Source organism: Urocitellus parryii, chromosome 4 (genome assembly GCF_045843805.1).
Source record: "Urocitellus parryii isolate mUroPar1 chromosome 4, mUroPar1.hap1, whole genome shotgun sequence".
NCBI classification, from domain to species: domain Eukaryota; kingdom Metazoa; phylum Chordata; class Mammalia; order Rodentia; family Sciuridae; genus Urocitellus; species Urocitellus parryii.
The window spans coordinates 50,276,140-50,301,454 of NC_135534.1; the positions used below are offsets into that span (position 1 = coordinate 50,276,140).

The following is a 25,315-nucleotide window of genomic DNA, read 5'->3' on the forward strand; positions in this document are numbered from 1 at the left end:
AGAATCTAGAGAAATGCTGTTCTCTTTTCTACAAAAGGGCCTTTGGGATGTAGTTTAATTCAAAGAACTAGGAAATGAATTCATGCTCCAGAAGGTAAAAGAACGGTGTGGGCTAGAAGGAGGGAGTAAAAGGGAAACAGAATCATTACTGCCAGGAGAGCCTGGCAGGCCACCCAGCCAGAGGACTTTGGGGAGGATCCTTCCCTAAGTCAGGTCCCTAAGCTGACCCAGGGGCAAAGGACATAGTAAAGGGGAAGTAACTTTCCAAGCACCATCTGCTGGAAGCCTCATTCTGTCAAAAAATAGGGCCCTCATTAACTTCCTTATTCATCTTGCAGACAATCTGATATCTCATAGGAAAAGGGCTTTCACGGATGTGGTTATTTAGTACAAAAGGAGTCTGGGAAAAAGGTGACTGAGACATCCTGGTGGGAATACTGGGCAGTCAGGCCTGAACTAAGGCACCAGCAAAGAGGATTTCAACATATCCAGGGGAGAGTGGGTGGGTTGTGAAGGCCAGTGACAGCAGTCCATGCAGGGGAGGCTCCACGCAGTCCCACTCTGCGGCACTCTAGCAAACAGACCCCAGGTGCAGGAGCTGAGCCCTAGGGGACAGCTGAAGAGCAGGGGTTGGGAGAACACTATTAGCACCAAAGACCACAAGGACAGTCAGGGCAGGCTCCTTCTTGGGGAACATGATACTAGTGAGTAAGTGGCACAGAGGTCCTGGTAGCGTCTGTCTCATTTTCGTAGAGTATCTAGACATTATAAGCTGGTCAGGCTGACTGACCATGACACAGTTTTTAAAAGATATTTTGAAAGCACTAGATAAAGAGAGTGGTTAGTCAGATTGGCACTAGTGGAAGTCTACTACCTGCTGACTAATGGCCTGGTCTGAGATCACTTGAGTGGAGTCTGCTTTCTATGGAGTAAATTTCTGGCTACTGGACACCTGGAAGTGTTAAGTGTTAAGGGGTTGGACAGTATTTCACAGCCACTGATATGTGCCATCGAGGTGAAACAAGCTTCACCAGGGAAGACAGAGCCCATGAGCTATACGAAACAGAGGAGTAGAAGAACAAGTCCAAGGAGGAGCTCAGCTTGAATAGGAGTATAATCCTTGTTCTAGACCCTGATCAATGCAGGCATCTGATAGGAAATTATTTTTAAAAGCAGCAACAAAAAAATTATTAAATGTGACATTTCAAAAGGAACATTACACACACACACACACACACACACACACACACACACACACACACTTTTTTTTTGCCCTAAAAATTTTCAAATTCTTAATATGCTAATCGGAGCCAGTGACGTAATTTGAGGGGTCCAATACAAAATGAAAATGCAGATACCCTTGTTCAAAAATCAAGCTTTTCAAGGTGGACAACATAGCATATGTCTATGAAGGCAGCCTGGACAGCAGCTCCAGAGATGCTCAGACCTAGTTTAACTTTTACTTCAGTGAGAACCTCCCTGAGAACAAAGCTTTATGGAAAGGACGAGGAGGTAGGGGCGAGTTGGATATCTGAATAACTGTCCTGGGAGTAGTAGCCAAAGGACCATCACTCACTTTCCAGGAAACCTGAGCCCCACCTGAAGCCCCACTGATTTGGATGTTCCTGGCACGGGACCATATAACCAGCAAAGATACAAAAATGCTTGCCCAATTGGTGAATAAAAATGCTTGCCTATGGTACCATATAACCAGCAAAGATACAAAAAAAAAAAAATGCTTGCCGAATTGGTGAATAAAAGAGCATTAAGGGCACAGAGGCATGCCTAGCAGACCACATGTCACATAAAGATTCAAAGGGTTGTTAATGACAAGCTGGATAGTATAGTATAGCCATCCAAAAAATAGAATGCAACAGAGATAAAAGAGAAGTCCTAAGTTCAGACACAAACTGCATCTGTACAAGATGTAAAAAGCCTCACCTAACATTATTTCATGTACAAGAGAACTAGGAAGGAGCAGTATCGAAGCTGCCCAAAATGTGGCAGTAATAAGGTGACTTCTATGACACCATTCAACCTCAGGCCAACCAGACATCAGCCTAAGTGGTGAGCTGGGTCGTGTGAGCCACTTGTGCAGGGAAATCTAACAAATGGATGTGGCTTTGGACAGTGTTATGGCAGATACTTTTGGGGGGTCAGTTCCTGCTCCCATGTCCTTCTCTCTGCTTAGCTTCATCATGTATGGTAGGAAATCTGTATACTTGCTTCTGTCTGCACCCTGCCCTACAGCTAGGGGTGACCAAGTGACATATTTCTAGACATGAAAACGTCTGGGAAGGCATATCCTTTCCTGATAAAAAGGAAAGACAGTCTAAAGCCTCCCCAACCCCATAAAAGAGCCTGGTTCCTGCTGACCTCAATAACCAACACAGCAACCTCCACAGAACCTATGTGGAACCACTTACATTTGAGAAAAACATCTGCATTTATTTATCATATCCATGGTTCCTTGCAGCTGAAAGCTTTCCCGCTTAATAGAGCACATCATGAGGGAATGAAGAGAGAATTCTATGATGTGTTATGGGTCAGACTTACAGAGCATCTGAAGCTAGCTTGAGTTGAAAATGGATAGCAGTGATCCAAAGATCCAGCTGGGTTACCCTCTATCCAGGGGTTTTGTAAACTTCTATTGAACGATGGGAGATAGTCTACTGCCATACCACCCAGAATGCACCTGATGGCATCTGAAAGATGGGGGCCAGATGCTATAGGTGGCTGGATGGGGAAGGCTGGCCCTGGCTGTGTGTAAGGAGGAGGCAGACATCCTTCCTTTCAGTTAACATTTTTTCTATTTCCCATTTTACAGTATGCAAGAGGACATGTCTTTTCATTTCTTTCCCTTCATTTTCAAATTGATCTTACTCTATCCAGCAACATGCCTTGGAGCTTTGTGCAGACCTCACCCTGAAAGCCAGCAAGTCCCCATGGCACCATCTCAATCATCTGTGTGCAGAGACTGAGCAAGACAGAGCACCAAAGTCAAGCAGAGGAAAGCATGTGCCTCTTTCATTTTCCTCTTGGGTGTTTTGTTGTTTTGATGGATTTTGGTATAAAGATTTAGGTGGACATTTTTGTGCCAGTGGTTATATCAAGACAAGAGAAAGTTTCAACTGTCATCAGTTTTAGTCCCCTTTCTAAAACCTTGATGCAGAAATGTGACTCTTATTCTCTCCTATTTTTAACAAAATCTGGCCTCTCCTGGGTTAAAATCACAATAGCACAGACCTTCCATTTTTGCTTAAGCAATGTCAGAACAGAGGCGAAAGGTTCTGTGGAAGGAACATGAAGTCTGCCCAAACAATAAGATGGCAGTAGAGACCTGAGGACTAGGATCCTAAAGAACTCAATGTTGACACCAACTCCCCACATGCAGGCACTCACTCTAAATTTATAAAAATCAATGTTGTGGAAAATAATTCCATAGCTGTGACCTACCCTGAGAATGAGGTGTTTCAATTCATCATCTGATAGAAAAGTTGGTTTATAGTTTGCTTCTGTATATGGATTGGTGGCACCTAGGAGGAAGAAAGAGGAAGAGTTGGTAGACTTTACATTCAGACAGTATCTCACTCTACTTCACTACCTCAAACCTTCTGGATGAAGCCTAGACCCTACTACCTGGGATTTACATTTTGTCTTCTTTTTACTTCCATGAGACAGGGCTAGATCTGGTTTTAGGCAGAATCTTACCATGCCAAAGAGAACTCCAATGGAAAGAGAACACTGTGGCCGGCATGAGCTTTAACAAGCGTGCTTTTCTTATGGGGAACACCAAGAGATAATAGGAGGAAGTTAAAATTTTGCAAACTGGTAGAGGCTCCTGGGAGGGTTCCCACCTCCCAAGCTCCATATTAGGAGGTTATCTATCAGTCCGTCAAGTCACCACTCTAAATGTTCCTTCCCGAGAGACAGTCCAGTCACCCAGGCCCTGAGCATGTGCTCCTCTTGGTGGGGGTAGTTAATGAGCTTAGCTGCTATCACAGTACAGCTCCAGCGCCCAGGACTGAAAGGGGACAAGACTGTGTTTAAAAGGCTATTAATCTGGTATTTTTCAGGAGAAAAATAACAGAAAAATGCCAGCAGTAAATGACTTGGAAGCTTCAGAACCATGTGTAGGATAGCAAAGGAATAAAATGAAGCAGCTCTATTATACCTTGAACTTTTCTTCGTTTTTCCCTTCCAATTTAATTTAGTTTGTAATAACCCATATCATCTTTGCTAAAATGAATTTTTGAATGCATTCTTCAAGCCTAAGATACAACATTCATCTCTTTTGGAATAACGATAAAAAATCAGAAACAAACAAACAAACAAAAAAAAAAACAACTACTTCTTATTTCTGGTGGCCTCATCAAATATTAGATGGGACTCTTTTACCACACATGTCAGATATGACTGAGTACCCACTTTCCAATTTCATTTAATAGTCCAAGTCTAACTATGGAAAATTCCAGGAACAGCATTCACTAAAATGCCTGATATATTTCAGATTCTCCTGTGGTTTGGATAAGTCACTTCCACTTTTCTGCCTCTGTTTTCTCACCCTCCCCACACTCGGCAAAGAAGGAAAATACTGCCTCCCTCATAAAGAGTCAATCTAGTTCGGGAAAATTCCAGGAAGATGAAAATATCATCAGTGTTCATTCCTGACAATAAAACTTAGCAAGAACTATCTATCAACCAATGACTCACTCTTCAAAGAAGTCATGTTAAATGTTTCTCTTAAGAACTGAAACTGACTTTTCTGCGTCACTGTGTGCACCCACATTTCTGATCTTTATAAGTGCAAGGGTGGGACCCAATACATGCACATGTAAGATGGGATATCAGTGGTGCCCTCTGATACGCAGCAGCTCAGCAACGTGTGCATTCAGAGAGGTATGCAAAGCTCACAGCCGAAGTCCTCGGAGGATGTCTGATTGCAAAACTGCATCTCAGTACCCACATATACTCAATAATTGCCTCTTTGGCATCATTATCTATTGCCAAAAAGCAAAGGCACATTACACAGGGCTACACACTTGCAAGTAATCACCATTTTCTTGAGGGACTCAGGAACTTCTAGTTATCGTTTGTGGGCAAGGACATAAAGGACAATAAAGCCCAGGGTCTCACCTCTTAATGTTTTCATGTGCTGAACGGCCATCCTTAGCACGGTCAGTTTATCTAATTTCCTGGACATCGCATTACATGTCGGTACCAAAGAAGCCAATTCATCAATAAAACTGTTCATTTTATCCCGACGCCTCTTTTCAATCTGACTGTGAGCTTCCCTGAACAAGATGAAAAATGATTTCTTATAAAACATGTGTAAGCATCAAGGAAACGATGACAAAAATAAATGAGTTGTAACTGTTTTCTTTATTCATCTAACAGGTAAATTTAGAATTTGCACAATTATTCAAATTATACTTTTCTACTAAAGTCACCCCAAAATGGTTTCACTGTCATGTCAGAATTAGTTTTTTTTTAGGCTCATCTTATCCTTAGAATTAAGAAAAAGAATTTCCCTTTCACAGTAAACTGAATTGTTAATTTCTCCTCGTTGCTTTTCCTCTCAATATCTATAAAATTGGATTTTGAGATGGGGGTGGAAGGAGGGAAGAATGGAGGTGGAGGTTTAACAGGATTAAACACCCAGAACAGCCACAGCGAGTGCCCCACGTACCCTAGTGGGTGCCTCTGAGGCCTACGCAGAGCCTGCTGTGTGGCCTGCAGAGGGCATCACTTCACTTCTTTCTTGTCAGAGAATCATTGACTGAGGGGCCTGTATCAACACTGCCATCCTTGGATCAAACAGGGCCCATCTAGGTACAGCAGATGCTACCCTACACCAGTCCCCAAGCTTCTCTAAAGGATGTCACACTACTCCCTCCTGGGAGTGGCCACCCACCTTGGCAGGAAGACACTTCCCTGCCATTTGTGATTGTCCTCCTAAGGTGGTACACCAACAATGGATATGTAGCTACAGAGGGTGGGACCTCCTGCAAAGTCTGGTCTGCAAGGGAAAGGCTAGAAGTCGCAGTGGACTTAAAAAGTTAGCTACTTTCTGCAGGCCCCTACTTCTGTGTCATGATACAGGCTCAGATGGCCCTGGTACTGATGGCAGGGAAGCTTGAGGGCCCAATGAGAAGAGGTCAATAAGTATGGCTGGAGGCAGGGAGGACCAAGTTAAGACCTACTCAAGGGAGCAGGATGTGCCCTAGGTCTGGCCTTCAGATGCAATTTGCTGTGTCATAAGGGCTCCCGTGGGAGGCAGGGCGCAGCCCAGGGATGGGATGGGTCACTGAGTCATGTCTCCTTTGGAGGGCCCTCGGTCAGGAAGGAGTAACCTTCTGGAGGTGGGAAAAACTAGCCTAGACTAATTTTCTGCAGGTTAAATATGCTTAGATGGCAATAAGTGAAGTCCAGCTCAGCCTGGAGGCAATAGACAGCAGAAGACTACATTCAACCAAGGCCCACTACCTCCTCTCATTGTCCCTAAGGATGTGCCAGTGCCCAGAAGACTCTGCAGACAGGGAGCAACTGCACAGAGCCTCCTCAGCCACCCTTTATGCAGTCGGGACCATGGCAGTCTAGACAAAACAAGGGCCCAAGCTCACCTTGCATTCTTGATCCTTCCCTGATGTTCTGTATATTCTAACCTGGAAAAAAGAAAGAGAAAGATGGAAATGCAACCCCCAGCAGATGTGTGGCAAAGTTACACCTTTCCATTTTCCTTCCTGCAAGATTCCCATAACCTCTCCACAGACACACGAGGACTCCTGATTGTTAGCCACATTGGGGACTGGGGTGAGGGAGACAGTCTTGAGCCCAGAGGCTCATGACCTTCTGCTTATTTCCAATTGAGACAAGGTAGAACATGCCCCAAGTAATAGAACATGTAATCGTGCAAAGAAAATGGCTATAAGGACACTAAAGTTCAAATTACTAGGTTCATGGTACCTTCCATGAGGGTCATCTTTGTCTGTGTCCATGCTTTCTCTGCAAAAACAAGAGGACGTGACTGCATGTTAATAAAGACATACAGAATGGCTTCTGATCACAGCACAGAAGGCTCTCATTTATCCAGAAACCAAACAATTTGAGAGCTCAAATAGCTAGAGTATACATGAATGATGGATAAGACCCCCCCCCAAAAAAAAATTAAAGTTGAACCTGCTGCAAAACCTGGTCTGGCTTTTGACATTATCAAACAAAAGTCTCAATAGAGTTTATGTGTTAAATATATTTTACCATATTCTCACTGTTTCAAAATTGGGAATACACATGTTTATGGAAACTCTTAGCCAGAGTATCCAAGTGCCTGTAACACTTCATTCCCTAGTCATTCTGGATAAATGGAGCTTATTTCATTTGCAAAACATATCAAGCATCAAAGATATGTGTGCATATATATCTACCTGGTGTGGGGTAGGTGAGGAGGGACTAATGAAGCACTGACAAAGGAGTACTGAGCAGAGCCCCAGGCAGCGTTCCAAAGGCACTGCTACCTACTTTCAGCTAGGTGGGAACCCTGAGGCTTGCGGAGTTGGGCTGGAGGGGAGTGTGGAGCCTAGGATCACAACAAGGATCTGCCTGGCTTTCACAGACCCCAGAAATCCAAGTTTCATGGCATCTTGTGGTTCAATAAAAATAGATTGCAATTCCCTGAGGAAAGAGTTCCAAACTCTCCTAGGGGTCAGCTCAAACCTTCTCCAACCCATATGTTTAACAGGCGGGCACTGACTGTCACTTGGGTTTCTCTCCTTTTTCCTTTACCCCATAAGAAGGAGGGATTATGACCCTCCTACCAATGTGAACTAGTCTTAGGAATGCTGGGTCAAAAATCAGCGGCATTCTAGAACAGTGGATCCCAGCGAGTGCCCTGTGTCCCTCCAGGCAAAGTTACTCCAGAGGTCTTAGGACACAGAGGAAATCACACAGGCCTCATCAGAAAACAAGCCCCCTCCTTTCCCCTGAAATTGTATGTGTCACCCAGGTCAGGCTGACTGTTTCAGATGAGGAGATGATCATGGTCTTAGCATAGGAAAACAGCAGGGAAAGGGATATGGTTGCTTAAGTGACTGAGTCTCCACGGATGACAGCAGGTTTGCAAATGGGGGTCCATGAGGAAAACCGGAAGGGTGTTGGGTGGTGACAAGGTTGGAAACCACAGGTCCAGGTAACAGAGGTCTTAGAACATGTCAGTGGCTCCATTGGCACTTGCCTGAGACATAGGGTTCACGAAAAATGTCCCGGTCTCTGTTGGGGAGTTAGTGCTACGGAAGAATCCCCTCAGTCCTCACACCCACTCTCCATCCCCTGGGCGTTGGCTCTCTTAATGATCTGGGATAACTTACATATTAATCATAGCATCTCCTAGTGGGCATCTGACCTCCAGCCATTGTGCTCCCCAAATTCGACCTGTGAACTTCAGCAGAAAGGACATCTGCTGTAGGGGGGATACCTCCTTGGAGATTTTCCCTCATTAAACAAAAGAAAACCTCTTAAGTGGACATTTGGGTAAGATCCCACGCAGTTGCCTCAGCAAAATGTAATGTGCCTTTGAATGTTCTATGTAGGCTGCCTTCCTCCCTAGGAGTTCGTACAGATGCAGAAGAGTGGACGGAGAGTGGGAAAATTTACTTACTCAAAAGAAAAGTCATCAAGTCTAAAAAGAAACAGAAATACTATTTAACATAATAGGTTCATACTAATTAATGTTTAAGGACAATGTCAATGTTCCTAGCTGTTTGCAGAGATGACCTCCACTCATCCATTCCACACACATTAATTAAGCACCTGATACTTGCTATCTTCCTCAAGAGAGGCCTTGGGAGAGCTCTCTTTGAAACCCCTGAGATTACATCCATAGACTCGGCCCTCCTGCTCGAAGGAGCAAAGGAACAGGGGGAAAGCAGTAAAAGGCAGAATTTGGCGTGAAGGCTGTTCTTTTTTCCTTAATGTGGAATAATCTGGGGACGGGAGGGGGATGTAGACACCTCAGCAGTGCCAGAGCCTCCCTCCTTGCTTGCAATCCAGGAGAATATAAAGCCCCAACCAACTGCACAGCACTAGAGTTGGACCTTTCCTTCCCGTCCCTTCTCCCGAGAGAAATGGGGGCTGGCCCTAAAATCTCCACACCCATCCACTGATGCCAAGTTTAGCAAGAGGAAGACGAGCCCAGAGGCCTTACTGGTAGTCAGTGGAGCTGCCTTTCCGCTTGCGGTTGCAATCCACACCACTGGTGCCAAGGGAGCTGGAGAGCAGGTCCGTGGGGCCTGGGGACATGAAGTCACTGATTGTCGAGGAAATGTCCATTCTCTGGTCCGCCATTGGGAGCTCTGGAATAGTTACAAGGGGGCACTGATGTCAAGTGGTGGAGGTCCTGGATGGCGGTGAGAGACACTGGGGCTGGTTTCTGGCACTAACATATCTCACCCAGTCAGCCCTGGACAGGCACGTAGCAGAATGGAAAGACCATCTCATCTATTTTAAAAGTTCTGTAGGTAATTTAGGCTCATCTTCTCATTTTTCTGGTAAAGACAAAAGCCCAGACAAGCTGGGTGACTTCTCTAGGTCCTGTGCTGGGCCATGGAAGAACTATACCAGAAACCAGGGACTAGTACCTGTGTCCTGTATATCCTCTGACACTCCTATTTTATTTCCTTCTAATCAATAAATATATGATCAATATAACAAATGAACATGATACTTGTTATCTTGTGTTTTTGTTATGACTTACAAAAAAACTGTAGGAAAGCAGAAAATACAAGAAAATTCTACTTGGGAGAGTCAATGTGGTTCTTCTCTATCCTCAGCACAGGCAAAGTCTGTCCTGTCTCCCCAGTGTCCTTTCATATCCACCCTTCTCTTGCATAATGAAATATAGGTGTCATAAACAAATATGCAAATTATTTTGAGAATTTGTATTTTATAAGTACATAGTAAGTTGGCCCACAAAAGAGGATGAGAAGTACCTTCTAAGGAACTCCAACTCCAGACCCAGTTGAAGAGGCTGGGCCCTGCAGGCAGTCAGGGCTCTCAGCTCCAGGGGATCTGACTGGAGCTGTCACTCCTTCCCTCTAGGCCCAAGTTCCCTCATCTGCAAAACAAGAAGATAAGTGTGAGTCTTGCCTTCCACTATCACTGTGATGCAGGAGGAGGGTTAGTCAACCTGTCCCTTCTGGTTGGGTTTGCCAACTTTTCACATTTACAAGCACTGCAGAGTGAACATCTCTGTGCATGTGTATCTGTGCATTTGAGCTATTATCTCTTGGAATAAATTTATAAAAGTGGGGCTGATGGGCCAAAAGGGTACCCACTTTGTACACTGTAGAACACACTGAAACCCTGAGTTCCTGGAAAGCTCAAATAATTTCTATCCCCCAAAAGCTCTTGCCATCTTGAAAGGGGGGAGGTCACTGTTTTTCTTGTCCTATGTTTATAGATATTTCTGTCTTCCCTGGTGTCTACTCATGCTCCATTTCTCCACCATGATGGCCTTCCATCCCGTTTTCGCCTGCGCCCCTGGACATGACAAGAGAAAATGTACATCTCAGATACCTGCAGGGCTGCTGGCAGCCTTCACTCCCTGAGCGTTAATTCTGCTATCAAAGACTTCATACTTTCTCTTTTCTTCAAACTTCTAACATCTCCCTGATCCTCACTCTCAGTCCATAGCTTTGCTTTTTTATTTTATTTTTTTTTTATTTTGGCAGTGCCTCATGCACACCGGCTAGCATTCTACCAGTGAACTACACCCTGAGTCCTGATAACTTTGCTTCTTATTTAACTGAGAAAAGATGCCAGGACCCCATGCACCAGCCTCCTAGATGCTGGTGTTGAGGATCCCTTTGCCCTGACTCCTGCTCTAATGCTGCCTCTCTCACCTACCCAAGACCATCATTCCAGAACCCTGACCTGAGCCCAATCCAGCATCATCTACTTTCCCTACACTACTGGACCATTCCCATTTGGTTAAACATCCATGTTATATAACTCCTATCTTGGGAAAAACAAACTTTTGAACACTATCCTCCTTTAGCTATTATTCCATTTTCTATGTCTCCAGTTTTTTTGGTTTGACTCTCTATGACCTAACTCAGATCAGGCTGTTGTGCCTATCATCACATTCAAACAGCCCTATCTGGGTTCCCCAGTGCCTCCAGATAGCTAGATCCAAAGGCCCTCCCTCCTTGACCCTCCAGCCGTGACCTGCAGAGCTGCCCTCTCCTCATCAGTCTCTTGACTTGGGAGATACCACCTTCTCGTGATTCTCCTTCTACTTCAGTGTTCACTCCTTTTCATTATCTTTAGCTTTTTTTCTCAACTTCCTCACCTCTAAATGAGAGTCCCACAGGTTGTGGGTCTTCTTCTCTGTCTGCATTCACTCTCTAGGGGTTCCACCTGCCTCATGTCATGGTTTCAACTACTACACATACTCTGATAACTCCAAAAATGTCTATCTGCAGCCTGGAGGTTGCCCCGAATTCAACTTTGTTAACCAACCATCCAGGTTTGATAACCAATCAATCTCCATTTGAATATGCAACAGAGACTGAGAACCGAAACATCCACCACCAAAACCCCAGTTCTTCCCATGCCAAGCTTTCAGCCATTCCTGGGTCAGTATGTGGTACTTCCCACTGGTCATCAGGCCCCAAGTCTGGAGGCCTCCCTGACTCCTTTCTTCCACAGCCTACATCTAGTTCATCAGCACAACCTATTGCTGAACCTTAGATTTCAGCTGCCTTCCCTTCTCCATTTCTGCTCAGTCACTTCATCAGTGAAGCCCGAATAGCCGTATAACATGAGCCCTGCCAACCTGCCCCTGCTGAAATCCATCCCCCACCCTAACCCAGCCCTCATCCAGACTTCACCTACAACAATTCCCTTCTTCCTTTCTTTACAGGCTGTCCTCTCCACTAGGCTGAAAGTGCCCAGAGAGCACTTTGGCTTGATTTCTGGCTTTGCCTCTTTGGTGCTAGAACACCAAAGAGTTAGCACACAGCAGTGTCCCATCAGCCAATGTGTGATGTTAGGGTGTGCACGTTAGGAACACTAGTCCTTTGTTCATCATAGATGTTGCAAATACTTATTTTCCTTTTAAACGTGTTTATGATATTTGTGTGTAGTGCTCAAAGTGACGTGTTTTACCTGAAATTAATACAAATACTCTTTCTACTAATACTTTTATATAATTTTATTCCCTTTTTTGCAACATTGAAAATTGAACCCAGGGGCACTGTACCGCTGAACTTTGTCTCTAGCCCTTTTTATTTTTATTTTTTAAAAATAATTTTTTATGGGGGCTGGGGATGTGGCTCAAGCAGTAGCACGCTTGCCTGGCATGCACGGGGTGCTGGGTTCGATCCTCAGCACCACATTAAAAAAATAAAATAAAGATGTTGTGTCCACCGAAAACTAAAAAAAAAAAAAAAAAAAAAAAAAAAAAAAAAAAAAAAATCTGTCTTTCTCTCTCTCTTTAAAAAAATAATAATTTTTAAAAAATAATTTAAAAAAATTATTTTTAGTTGTAGTTGGACATAATATCTTTATTATTCGAGTCAGGCGCTCTACCACTGAGCTACAGCCCCAGCCCCCTTTTTTATTTTGAGGCAGGGTCTTGCTAAATTGCTGAAGCTGGCCTTGAACTTATGATCCTCCTTAGTCTCCCAAGTTGCTGGGATTACAGGTGTACTCCATCATACCAAGCTTTTAATTTTATTTTTTTATCTACAAATTTAATCTGTTTGGAAATTATTTTGGTATACTAGTTAAAGTTAGGATTTCTTATTTCCCTCTGGGTATACTATTTATCAGACCATAGATCGTCTTACCAATAATTGAAAAATGCTACTTCTATTGATTTGTCATGTATTTCTAGACTTTCTACTCTGTTCTTATGACTTAGTTCTTTCCATTTAGTAACACATTGTTAAGAGGGAGGCTTTAGAATACATTTTAATATCTAGTAGAATGCATCTTTTTCCTCTTTTTAACGTTAATTTTCAGAAATTTCTTGGCCTTTCTCTCTAATTCATCCCTCAGGAAGAACTTGATAACTACACTTAATACCACTGACCCTGTTGAGTGGCTGCCACTATTGTCATCTCTCTTGTTAACATTTACAGAAGCAGGGCTCAGAATGAACACAGCACTCACCCGCCAGGCCTTGGGGACTTACGGAGCCCTGGCTCCTAGGCCACATGCCAGACACAGGTGCCACTGGTGTCTTCCACCCCCTATTTTTGAACAGCCAAGCAAATGCGAGCTAGCAATGATCACAGTCACGGGGCTGGGGTTAGGGACTTACTTATTACCTGAAGTTACAGCTCTCAACCTCAGAGCCAGCCTGGGAGGAGCAAGGGGCTGCTGAACTTGTCGGTCACCTCAAAGCGATTTTCATGTTTTTGTAATTTCCTCTCAGGCAGTCAACTTCTTCCAAAAACCTACAGGGACAACCACAGGAAAAGAAAACCCAGACAGGTCACTTTGGAATAAATGAATTTGAAAATCAGCTCAGAGAGTCAGGAGACTACTGCAGGACAGGCTCACTGTCCCGTCTATCGCCACGCTCCAGATGCACTCACTGGCCAGCTTCGTGGCCATACTGAGCTCCCTGTTAAACCTAAGCTGCGAATACATGAAGGAACCTGGCAGGAGACATTTTCTGTGAAAAACAATGCCTTCCAAGTACTAAAAATGGATTCTTGGACATGTTCTTAAGGAAAGGAAGGTAATTGAGCTTTATTTTTCTCCTACTGAGTTAAGTAATAATAGCAAACACTAGAGTGTTCTTTTGCATAAAGTACCATCCTTATTGTCTTATGTGGATTAATGCATTTAAACCTGAAAATCACCAATGAGGTACATACCATGGTTTTCTCCATTTTACAAAGAGATTGACGCACAGAGAGATAAAGAAATTAGCCAAGGTCACACAGCTGGAGAATGGTTGGCTTCCAGGAGCTATATTCACTGGTAAAGACATTGTTCAGCATTTGCATTAGAGAAGGCAGTCACCTGAACCCAAGGCCAGGAAGATGACAGAAAACATTAAGCCACAAAAAAATGCCAGCAAGGCCATCTGAAACTAATAACAGGAAGCCAGCTGATACGTTTAAGAAAATGTCCATGAACCCCAAGCCTGTCTGGGCACAGCACACATGAAGCTAAGACAGAAAGAAATTCTGCAAAGGGCTCAGATCAGCCAAGTGTCAGTGGTGCCCTCCATCCCTCTCTTGCAGAACAAGGGGCCCTCATGCCCTCTGACCTACACGGCAGATTCTTGCATCTGGAAAGAACTGATCTAGAAGGAAGAAAGGGCCTCCCAGTCCTCCTGATCCATGCCTGCTCTGCCTGAAAAAAATAAGATTTAGACTTTAAATGGGGCTTTCCTGACCTTCCGAAGCAGAAATTTTGGCATTTCACATTCTGCCAGGTAATTCTTACAGTCTTCGGAGCATGACCTCTGTCTTGATCATTACTGGATCTTCAAGTGGATTAGAACTAGGAAGAGATCTGCTGCTGCCCTCCTGATTTAGTCCTCTTTGCAATCTGATTCAGAATCTTTCAGTCCAACTCTGTTGACTCCAGTCTAGACATGTGCAAATAACATAACATGAAACCGTGGACTTCCAGACCATGAGCCTCAGTTGGTAAAGAAGTGGCAAACAGTTAAAAAGTCCCCAGACTTCACGTGTGCAATTCCACCCTCTCCGAGTGGCATGCCATTCCCAGCCCCCAAATCAGCTACTCAGCACCTCTCTGGGCATCCTCCTTCTCCCTCCCACACCCAGAGCTCCACAGCCCTCTGAGGGATGGTCCAGCCACCTCCCTCTCTCCTGTCACTGCTTCTGTTGGCTGCCCCCTCTCTAGTACCAAATCTGCCCACTGTGTTCAGAGACAGGAACCCTCACCCTTACTTAAAACATTTCGGTGGCCTCGCTGCTCCTTCTCAGGCCTTCCAGATAATTCCCAAACCCCCCAGCAGGAACCCTCAGGCCTTGCTCAATCTGCAGCCCACCTCCCCTTGCTGCCCCAGCCCAGCCATACTAACACTGAGAGGTCGCAGGGGTACTGGCTTCCGTCTCTGTAGGCTGCACCTGTTTGTGGGTGTGGCTCCCTTCAGCTCCTGTCATTGGGGAACTGCTTTCCTTTCACTTCTCTCCCTGCAGAGAGTTCTGATCCTCTTGTAGCAGGGTCCTAGTTACAAAAGCCTCCCCCTCCAGGGGCAGTCACTGAACATGCCCATACCTCATCCCCTTGCCCATTTCCCTGAAACTCAGAGGAAGGTTCTACTAAGTCTCTAGCACCAAACTCCACTTGAAACGTCTTACTTTGATTAATTTTTTCAATACTCAAATTTACTTTATTGAAATTATAAGAATAAATGCTAACACAGGTTTTGGCACTATCCGTACAGAAAAAAAGTCAAGAAGGTCTTTCTTAGGAGCTTAATCAAGGAGAGGAAGCTGAACCTGCTGTGACACTTGACATTCACTTAAGAAAATTCTTTCCCTTCAAGAAGGTGTTCTTAGATGTAAGAACAATAATTAAAACAAAACAAGCTGAGTATGGTGCACACGCCTATAATCTCAGCTAATTGGGAGGCTGAGGCAGTAGGCTTGCAAATTGGAGGCAGCAACTTAGTGAGATCCTGTCTCAAAATAAAACTTTTTGAAATGTCTGGGGATGTAGCTCAGAGTCAAAGTACTTCCCTAGCACAGGAGGCTCTGGGTTCAATCCCCAGCACTGCAAACAAAACAAACAAAAGACCCCCAGCTACACTTTCAAAAGGGATTTGAGTCAAGGAGGGGGCTCCAGAAGCTTTAGGCGCCTGCGAGAGGGAACCTTGCTGGAAGTGGGTTCAGAGGGCCACCATGGTGCAGCAGTGCAAGTGGCACAAGTGAGGACACTCTCAGGAGAGCCTGCCTGTGGTCAGGAGGCACATGCATGCCCACTTCTGAATCAGAGCTTCCCAAAGGGGTTGGGAGGGCAGGTGGTGAAGCCTGCTGGACAGACAGAAAGCAGGGCACAGAGGACCTTGTGCAGTGCGCCTGGGAAGAACGCAGGGGCAGGGGGCAGCCTCTCTCACCTCAGTCCCCGCTCTTCTGAACACAGGGAAGGGATTTCAGGGATCTACCCTAAAGAGCAGGAAGCCAGAGGAGGAGTTACAGCCCCTCTGCTCCTGCAGAGATGTCACAGCTGCTGAGAAGCTCAAGGCACTAGTAGGTACCAAAAGAAGACTCAGCTATTCCCCTGAGCAGGGGAGGGCAAGGCTGCCGTCCCTTCCCAAACCTACCCCACCATGTGTATAAGAAGCCGACCACATCCAAGACCTTCAGTCCAGAGCAGACACCTGTCTCTTTTCCTAGGTTCCTGGTCCAGCACCTCATAGGCTGAAGGAAGAGAAAGGGGACCTGGGTCAACTGCCTTCACATTCATGTGATTAGCTGCTCCATCTTGTGGGAAGATTCTGTGCTGCACCCTGGTGGTGGTGGTGGGGCCTGGCCTTGCCATCTGTTCTGACCAATGATTAAAAGTAGAAGTGACAGCCTCATGAGACTGGCAGTTTCCTAGGCAGAGCCTCCCTCCCCAGCCCCTGCCCAGCAGTCAAGCTCCTGGGCAGACAGCAACCAAGATGTTGAGGTTGCCTATTATGAGAGTGACTGCTACAGTTTGAATATGTTCCTCAAACTTCATGTGTTGGAAATTTAATCTCCAATGCAGCAGTAGGGGGAGGAGGGGGCTGGTGGGAGGTAACCAGGTCATGGGGGCTCTGCCCTCACAAGTGGGTTAGTTACTACAACAGTGGGCTTGTTTTAAAACTCAGTTCAGCCGCCTCTTGCTCTCTTTTCCTTCTGCCTTCCACCATGGGATGACATAAAACAAAGGCCCTCACCATATGCCAGCACCTTGCTATCAGACTTCCCAGCTTCCAGAACAATGGAGAAACAAATTTTTTTTTCTTTATAAATTACCCAGTCTGTGATATTTATCTATAGCATCACAAATGGTTGAAGACAGTGATCAACTTGTCTGTTTGCTTCAGACCTTCCTATTTGAGCACTGAAAGTCTGCCCCAGGAAATTCTTCTGTCCACCAAAACTGGAATAGTTGGTCACTTAGTTATAACCACTATACAATTCATTGAAAAGTAGCTGACACACATAGAAAGAAGGAAATAAAGACTAGGAGCCCAGGGCCAGAACAAGCCTGATTTGGGAGGAAAGTGTTATAGTTTGGATGTGAGGTATCCCCCAAAAGCTCATTGTTAGACAGTGCAAGAAGGTTTAGAGGAGATGAGAGCCTTAATCTAGTCAGTGAATTAACAGGCGTGGCTGGAGGAGGTGAGTCTTGGGGGCGTGACTTTGGGGAATATATTTTGTATCTAGTGAGTGGAGTCTGTCTCTGTCTGCTTCCTGATCATCATGTGAGCTACTTTCCTCTGCCACACTCTTTGACCATGAGGTTTAGCCTCACCTTGACTCCTGAGGAATGGAGCCAGCTGTCCATGGACTGAGACCTCTGAAACCCTGAGTTCCCCAATAAACTTTTCCTCTTAAAATTGTTCCTATCAGGTCTTTCAGTCACAGTGGCAAAAAGCTGACTGAAGCAGAGGGCTGTACCCAGGACAACCTGTTTACTGTGTCCTGACCCCCACTTTCTAGATGAGGAAGCAAGGACTGGAGGAGTTATCTTGCTTAAAATGGCTCATGGGGATTGAAACCCTGGTATGCTTGGCTTCACTGCTGACGCTCCTAACCACCATGCTGCTGCCAATCCTGTCTCCAAAAACCACCCCCAAAAGTAAAATACAAACACTAAAAACAAGCATTCCTGGGGAAGAAATGAGGGTAAATTGTAAGAAGAAGAAATTCAGGTTCAGGAAAACTGCAGGAACTGAGCAAATAGATTTTCTCTCTGAGGTGGCTGGCAGCCAGGGCAAAGAGGGAAATAGTCAGCCCTCACTCAGCCCGGTTCCTCTCTTTTTAAAATGGGACCCCAATGGAAGCCCAACTCCTCTTCTCCTCCAGTGCCACCTGCAGTGTGATTTAGATGGAGTTCTGCTAAGACACTGTGTGCAACCTCATGATGTTACTAGGGTGACTGACAGCTAACAGGGCATGGCTTAGAGAAATGTGGTTAATAGTAAATCGACACTATGATTACCCTGTCTGGTCTACTTCTCCACAAACCCCAGGCTGTCTAGGGGGCCATGTGTTGCCATCTCTGCATTCCCAAAGCTTTCAAGGAACTGGCCCTGGGTGCGGGACGTGCTCTGGAAGTACTGCTTTCCTTTCCTTGACCAGAGAGCCAGCCGAGGCCTTGGTCACATTCTCCCTAGCTTGCTAAGGGAATGAAGGCTGAGCTGCTCTCATCTGTTCAGATGATGGTGGCCTCTGAGCAGAGGCAGGAGGCTGGCGGGGTTCTGTCACCTTTGCAAGGCCCTCTTGATGCTCCATGGGGCAGTTTAGTTGTCTTGCTTTGAAGTACATGGATGTTCTGAACCTGAGGTAACAGGTGTTTGTACCAGGATCAGCAGAAGCTAGGGCAATGAGGACCCAGGGAGAAATCCACAGTCCATACATTCAAGATGGCCTCAATGCCACTGGAGAGATGAATGTTTATATAAACATGTGACAGCACGGGCAAGGCAACAGGCAGGGCTGTGCCACTGTGAGGACATACTACCCCACTCCAGCAGGGTCCTGTGCATTTGTAAGTGGCAGAGATCTGTTGAGCCCTTATGACAAATCTCCAGCAGGTGGCAGTCAAGGGTCTTGAAAAAGGAGTGCTTTTTCCTAGCTGTGGGGCGTGTGCAAGACACATGAGCCAAACAGATGAGGAAATAATCAGCTTACTGGCTGGCGTGTGCGTGTGCGTATGTGTGTATGTGAGTGTGTGTGTGTGTGTGTGTGTGTGTGTGTGCGCGCGCGCGCGCGCGCGTGTGCGTGGGGAGGGCAGCAGTGAAAGCAAAAGGGACACCAGGGAGTAGACGAACCTGGGATCAGGTGTTGCAGGTGTTTGCTTGATGGACTGGAGGGATGTCAGGAGAGTGTTCTGAGCAGAGGAGGCAGCGAAGCATAGGGTGTCGGGGGCTTAGGGGACAGCCCTATTTGTGGCACTTGTATACCCAATCCTACTGGTAGCTTGAGGTGCTTGGGGACCCTGAAAGCAAACAAATCAGATAAATGATTGCATTTGGGGCTATAGGACTTGGCTGGATGGTTGAGATCTCACAGGGTTTGTGAATCTGGGCACTCTGTGAATCAAACAATGCAGTTGATGGAGGAGAGGCCATAGAGTTCCAGCCTCAGTCACAGAGGGTAGATAGAGGGACTCGGAGGTCTAATGACGAATCATGGAATAGGCTAGGCTGTAAGTTCCCCAAGGACATGGACCCAGCCCAGCAAGGAACTCCAGAGATGTTTGCTGAATGAGAAAAGAAATGTCTTCTTAACCTTTCCACATCTCTCATCGAAGTACAGGAGTGAGAAGAAGCTACGGTCCCACTGGAATTCTGGGAGGACTCTTGGTCCTGGATATAGACGCACTGATGGTACAAGTGGGAGTGGTCACCATTCAACTGACAGCTAAGCAGCTGCCCAAAGTGAAGGCAGAGCAAACACAATGGTCCTAATGGAAGCAACTCTGTGGACATCAAATCAAGGAGATGACTCTTTTCACAGGTTTGATGAAAAGGACTTCAGAGTGACATGGAGTCTCAGGAACCACCAACCCTTGCCGCCCTGCCCCCGCACAACACCCAGGAACCATCCTAAAACAAGCAATGATGCTACTTAGTGCTTGTATGTTCCAGCCAACAGTGGCTGAGGGCGTGTTGATGGGAGATGATGGTTGGGTTTCAAATGCTGACTTCACCCAGCATTCAACTCTTAGGTCCAACATGTACCAGCAGTGTGACACTGGGCACAACACCCAGCCTCTGACCTGTACAATAAGAATGATAACATCACCTGCCCCGAGTGATGTGAACAGAGAGATATAACAGTGTTTAGCACGGCGTCTAGTCTACGAGAAGCCCTCTGTAAGTGGGAACTGTTACGATTCTCTCATTAACCATCACAATAGCTTCATAAGATAGCTAATGTTATCACTCCTGTTTTACTGATGAGGAAACTAAGCCCCAGAAGGTAAGTAACTTTACCAAAACTGATGATTTTCTAGGATTTTGAGGATTTAAGCCCAGGTTTTAATTAAAACCATACTTTTCCACTATATGGTATGACTTCCATCAAAATTCTAGGGATTTCAAACTTCTTCAAACCAGCACTTACCAAAGGTCTTCCTTGGAACACTAATTCCATGGGAATTAATGATATGTGGGTGGGGAGGAAGCAGAGGCCTTCTAAGTATGGAGAAAACTGGATTAAATAGTCAGGTTCCTTTTCTGCAGGGCTTCCTGGACCTTCAAAGATAACTATGGAGTGTGACATTCAGAGACAATCAAGTTTCTCATTCCCCAAGTGTACACATACACACATTTTTTGATCTAATGGCCAAGGGATCAATGTGGCACACTGAGAGGAACTCAGCTCTGCAAAGCCATTCAGGATTAAAGGTCTTCTCTTCTGGGACCCTGCCTCCCTCTCCCTGCTGATGTCTTTACTGGCTCCTCTGAAACAGCCCAAGCTCTGAGGTTCCTGTTCCACTTTTCTCTGAAGAGTCTCTGCCCCATGCTTGCTCTTGGGTCAGGTGTCACCCCTGCCTCTCAGCACCTGATACACTCAGCCCGTTCCCCAGGCATCTGGAATCAGGGCTCTTCTCTAAGAGTCTTCCCTCCAGCCTGGGCCCTGGGGTTTGTCTGCATTACCTGGAGGATGACAATGGATCTGAAGCTACAAAGACAGATCCCAGGTGTAGCCCCTCCTGAGCAGGGGTCAGGCCTCACTCTCTTCTGTACCCCGGTGCCCAGCCAGGGCCTGGCATGAGGAGACGTACACATTTCTGTATCACATCAGACAAATGATTGCATTTGGGGCTAGAGGACTTGGCTGGATGGTTGAGATTTCTGCCACATTCCTTCTGCCCTGCCATCTTAGTGGGAAGGAGCCACACAAGGCAAAAGCTCTTTTCCTGACCCTCAGCTTCATCATGCCCCTGCATCCAAAGAGTGCACAGGAACAAACCTGTTCAACACCAAAAAGGATTGACATGTCATACTCTAGGACCTGTTAATTGAAGACACATAAGCCTGACTCTGTTTTCTGTTTTTTGTTTGTTTTTGCTTTTAAATGCTAGATTAAGAAAAGACAACCTGGTCCTAAAGACTCTGGGAAGATCAGTCTTTTCACCAAAAACTTATTGCCTCAAGTTGAAGAAAATTCTGAAAAACACCAGTATCTTGTTCTAAAGGAAAACAGAAGAATGCACTGCTGTTGTTTAGTGGCAAAGGGGAGATGCTGGTGTGAGAGAGAGCAGGTTAGGAGGGCCCCTGAAGTGTGCTCTGTTTCTGGGTGGGAGCTGCGGATAAGCTAGGGTGGGCAGCAGTGGGTGGACCAAGGAGGGTTCAAGACTTAGAAGAAAGGCACACACCTCGGAGAACATGGGGAAAGTAGGAAAACTATTCAGCAGTGGAGAAAAGGAATACTGAAGGGTCCCATCTGCAAGGCATTCACCTCTAGGTCAATTATAAAGAGGGGACAGGCCCTGAGAACAGGCCAGGAAGAAGTATAGGAGGGTACTGCCAAGCAGTAGGGCCTCAGGTGAGGTCGGGCCCAGGTGCAGATCCAGGGTTGGATGCCTAGGGGTGTAGCCTTCCTGGCACCTTGGGCTAGTGGATTCTCCCCCCCAGATCAGGAACACCAGGGGGCAATATGGACAAAAGAATTCGAGGACTCTGGGTACATGAGGAGCAGTGGGATGGGGTGGTGAGCAGTGTAATCCCAGCTGGGTTCCAATCTGAGCTCTGCCACTTAATGGCTGTGTGTCCTGGGCAAGTCAGGTGACTCTCTAGGAGCTGCAATTACCTTTCCCTCCATGAGTTGTTGGGAAGATGGAATGATGAAAAGCGCTTGGCATGTTTAGCCAACCATGGTCACTAAATGGACGCCCCCATGCTGGTTAAAAAGGAGAGGCAGGAGGCTGTGGGAGAGTTGGTGCCAAAGATGCAAATCCAGACATGAAACTTAGGGAGGAAGCAGCTCACAGATGGTGAGGACAGGGGGTCCACAGGGGGCATGAGGAACTTAAAATTGAAGAGTTGGCAAGGCAGGTTGAGGAGAGGAGTTGGGGAGAGGGCTGAAGGACACTCCTGAGGCCAGCGTTCTGCAGCAGGAAGCTCTGGGGGCTCCTAACAATTTGAAAGGTGAATGGAATTAGTCAACCCAACCCTTTTGTTTTACAGAGAGAGAGAGAGAGAGAGAGAGAGAGAGAGAGAGAGAGAGAAATATCCTTTAGGGAAGCTTGGACTGGGATAATGAGGAAGTTACGTCAGCGGTGATGAATAACAGAATTTTGGGTTGCTCAGGGAGACGAGATGGAGAAAGCAAAGGACGGTGATTTCCCTATGGAGATGGAGCCCACAGGAGGGAGCACTGACAGCTGCTGCCAGGGTGGGGCTGCACCACCAGAGTGAAAGGGGGCTGTGGGGTGACAATAGCCACACAGGCTGAGCAGCACTGGGGGCACCTTGTGTCCCATCACCCCCAAGTTTTAAAGCAACCCAGTGCCAGGTCTATGGTGAAAGGATTGGTAATTTGAGTAAATTTCCACCACAAACTGCATGTGGCAGCCAAATTTCAATTTGAGAAGATTTTGTAATAATGAAGACACTGTTAGCGTGCTGGCCCACGATCACTCGCTAATCTCTTAACAAATATTTGCTGAGAGAACCAAGTGCCAGGCACTGTTCTCCATGGCTGCACTGGAGATGGGGTGGGGGGACAAAAGTCCTTGTCCTCATTTGATACACATGCTGGTGAGGATGGCAAGCCAAGGCAATAACCAACGACAGTGCTGGGCAACAGGGACAAGGACAACCAGGAAGGTCCGGAAGTGGCAAGGTGTGAGGAGGCAAGAGGAAGATGCAGGTGTTTGCAGACAGAGGGCCGTGGGGCCGAGGCCCAGGACAGCAACGGGTGAGAGGGAGAGCTGAGGAGGCAGGAGCAATCACAGGGCCAGGGAGGGCCTGGCAGAGCCCTGTGAGGACCAGCTTGGGCTCTGAGCGGAGTACCTGGTCCCACTCAGGTTTTCAGTCTGACTGCTGCTGTGGTGAGAGGAGACAGTGAGTGAGTGTGTGTGTGTGTGTGTGTGTGTGTGTGTATGAAGGTGGGGCAGATGAGTTAGGAGACAACTGTCAGAGTCGAGAATGAGGAGATGCAGCTCAGCCTCAGCACCAGCAGAGAGGGGCTGAATCCAAGATGTACCTGCAGGGGTTGTGCTGATGGAGGGATGTGGGGGTAAGGAGTCAGGCTGAGCAGCCCTGGTGGGCTGAGGGAACAACCGTGGGGATTTCCTGACTGTCTAGACCTGGGGGTGACACCCAGTCTGTGAAATGCACAGCCTCTGGGAGTGAAAAATCCACTCACTGGGAGCAAGCCCGCGTGATGCTGGAGGAAGAGGGGCCTTTTTGTCCTCCACCATCCAAGCAGGAGCCCCTGGTTTGGGATGTGCTAGGTGGAGACGGCTGTGAGAAGTTTGGGTCACCCTGCAGACTGTGCTGCTGCCAAGTGGAGGTGGACAGGAGACACTTGGCCCTTTGCAGTTGCAGAACTTGGACCACTTCCTGCTTACTGGGCAACAAACGGGTGCCCAGGACAGTGCTAGCCGAGACATATCTCATTACATCCTTAAATGGCCTTCTGGGAAACGCACTGTTATTAACTCTGTGTAGAAAACGACATGAGTCAGGGAGGTGAAGCAACTTGTCCAAGATGGCACAGCTGGGAGGGGGCAGAACAGGGTTTGGAACTCAGGTAGGCCCAACTCCAGAGCCCAGTGTCTCTACACATGCTTTGTTGCTTCAGTGACTCAGCAAATAAAAGAAAAATTGTCCCAGTGGGACAAAGAGGGCAGGGCAGGCTCACACCCATCCCTCCTTCCCACAGTGCCAGGCTGCCAAAACCAGCAAAAACCACATGAATGATCCAGAGCACTGGTGATATGGAAGATGTGTTTAAGGAAATAACTTAAAGATTAACCAGATAATGCTTTCTGTTTCCACCCTGAACTACTGAAACCCTTTCTCAAATGGACTTGTCCACTGGCCTGCCCTGGCAAGCACAGTGTGAGCAAGATGATTCACCTTGTGATGTGTCTCAGGGTCTTCCTGTGCCCCAGGTCGAAGATGCTGGTCTGAGTGTGTCCTGACTCCAGGAACAGTCCTAGAGATTCCTCTTAAATAAAAGGGAAACGGCTTGTTTCCTTTCATGTATCTTTTTCCTACATGAGAAATAATAATAATAAAAACTTAAGTGATTTCGCTTGGTTTTTCTGAGCTTTGGTTACTGCAGGCAAGTTTTCAGGCTTTAGGATCTGAACAAACCTTAGTTGTATAGTGTGAGATAATCTTTTTCTTTTTTTTTTTTTTATTATTGGTCGTTCAAAACATTACATAGTTCTTAATACATCATATTACACGGTTTGATTCAAGTGGGTCATGAACTCCCACTTTTACCCCGTATACAGATTGCTGAATCACATCAGTTACCCTTCCATTGATTGACATATTGCCTTTCTAGTGTCTGATGCATTCTGCTGTCTGTCCTATTCTCTACTATCTCCCCTCCCCTCCCCTCCCCTCCCCTTTTCTCTCTCTACCCCTTCTACTGTAAATCATTTCTTCAATTTGTATTATCTTGTCTTACCCCTCCTTTCCTCTTATATGTCATTTTGTATAACCCTGAGGATCGCCTTCCATTTCCATGCGATTTCCCTTCTCACTCCCTTTCCCTCCCACCTCTCATCCCTGTTTAATGTAAATCTTCTTCTCAAGCTCTTCGTCCCTACTCTGTCCTTGTTTACTCCCCTTATATCAAAGGAGTCATTTGGTATTTGTTTTTTAAAGACTGACTAGCTTCACTTAGCATAATCTGCTCTAATGCCATCCATTTCCCTCCAAATTCTATGATTTTGTCATTTTTTAATGCAGAGTAATACTCCATAGTGTATAAATGCCACATTTTTTTTATCCATTCATCTATTGAAGGGCATCTAGGCTGATTCCACAGTCTTGCTATTGTGAATTGAGCTGCTATGAACATCGATGTAGCAGTGTCCCTGGAGATAATCTTTTTCTGAAAAAATATTCAGTGCAGGGTCACAACAAAAATAACACCAA

At 46.1% G+C, this 25,315-nt stretch overlaps 1 protein-coding gene across 9 annotated transcripts in view; it reads right to left on the reverse strand.

Moving 5' to 3' along the window:
- Positions 1 to 25,315, reverse strand: part of Bmal1 (basic helix-loop-helix ARNT like 1) — a 101,075-nt gene that overhangs the window by 21,818 nt on the left and 53,942 nt on the right. For 2 of the 9 annotated variants that reach the window (XM_026395875.1, XM_026395871.2), the window contains exons 3-9: positions 13,329 to 13,457; positions 9,984 to 10,108; positions 9,200 to 9,347; positions 6,967 to 7,005; positions 6,624 to 6,665; positions 5,137 to 5,294; positions 3,457 to 3,536 (exon numbers count right to left, since the gene is read on the reverse strand). In XM_026395875.1, coding sequence (XP_026251660.1) covers positions 3,457 to 3,536; positions 5,137 to 5,294; positions 6,624 to 6,665; positions 6,967 to 7,005; positions 9,200 to 9,339 — 459 coding nt within the window. In that variant the 5' untranslated portion in view covers positions 9,340 to 9,347; positions 9,984 to 10,108; positions 13,329 to 13,457. Of the gene's footprint in view, positions 1 to 3,456; positions 3,537 to 5,136; positions 5,295 to 6,623; positions 6,666 to 6,966; positions 7,006 to 8,363; positions 8,453 to 9,199; positions 9,348 to 9,983; positions 10,109 to 13,321; positions 13,458 to 19,015; positions 19,085 to 24,280; positions 24,336 to 25,315 lie in introns of those variants that run through there. The other 7 variants (XM_026395877.1, XM_026395876.2, XM_026395873.2 and 4 more) reach the window with 6 other exon arrangements.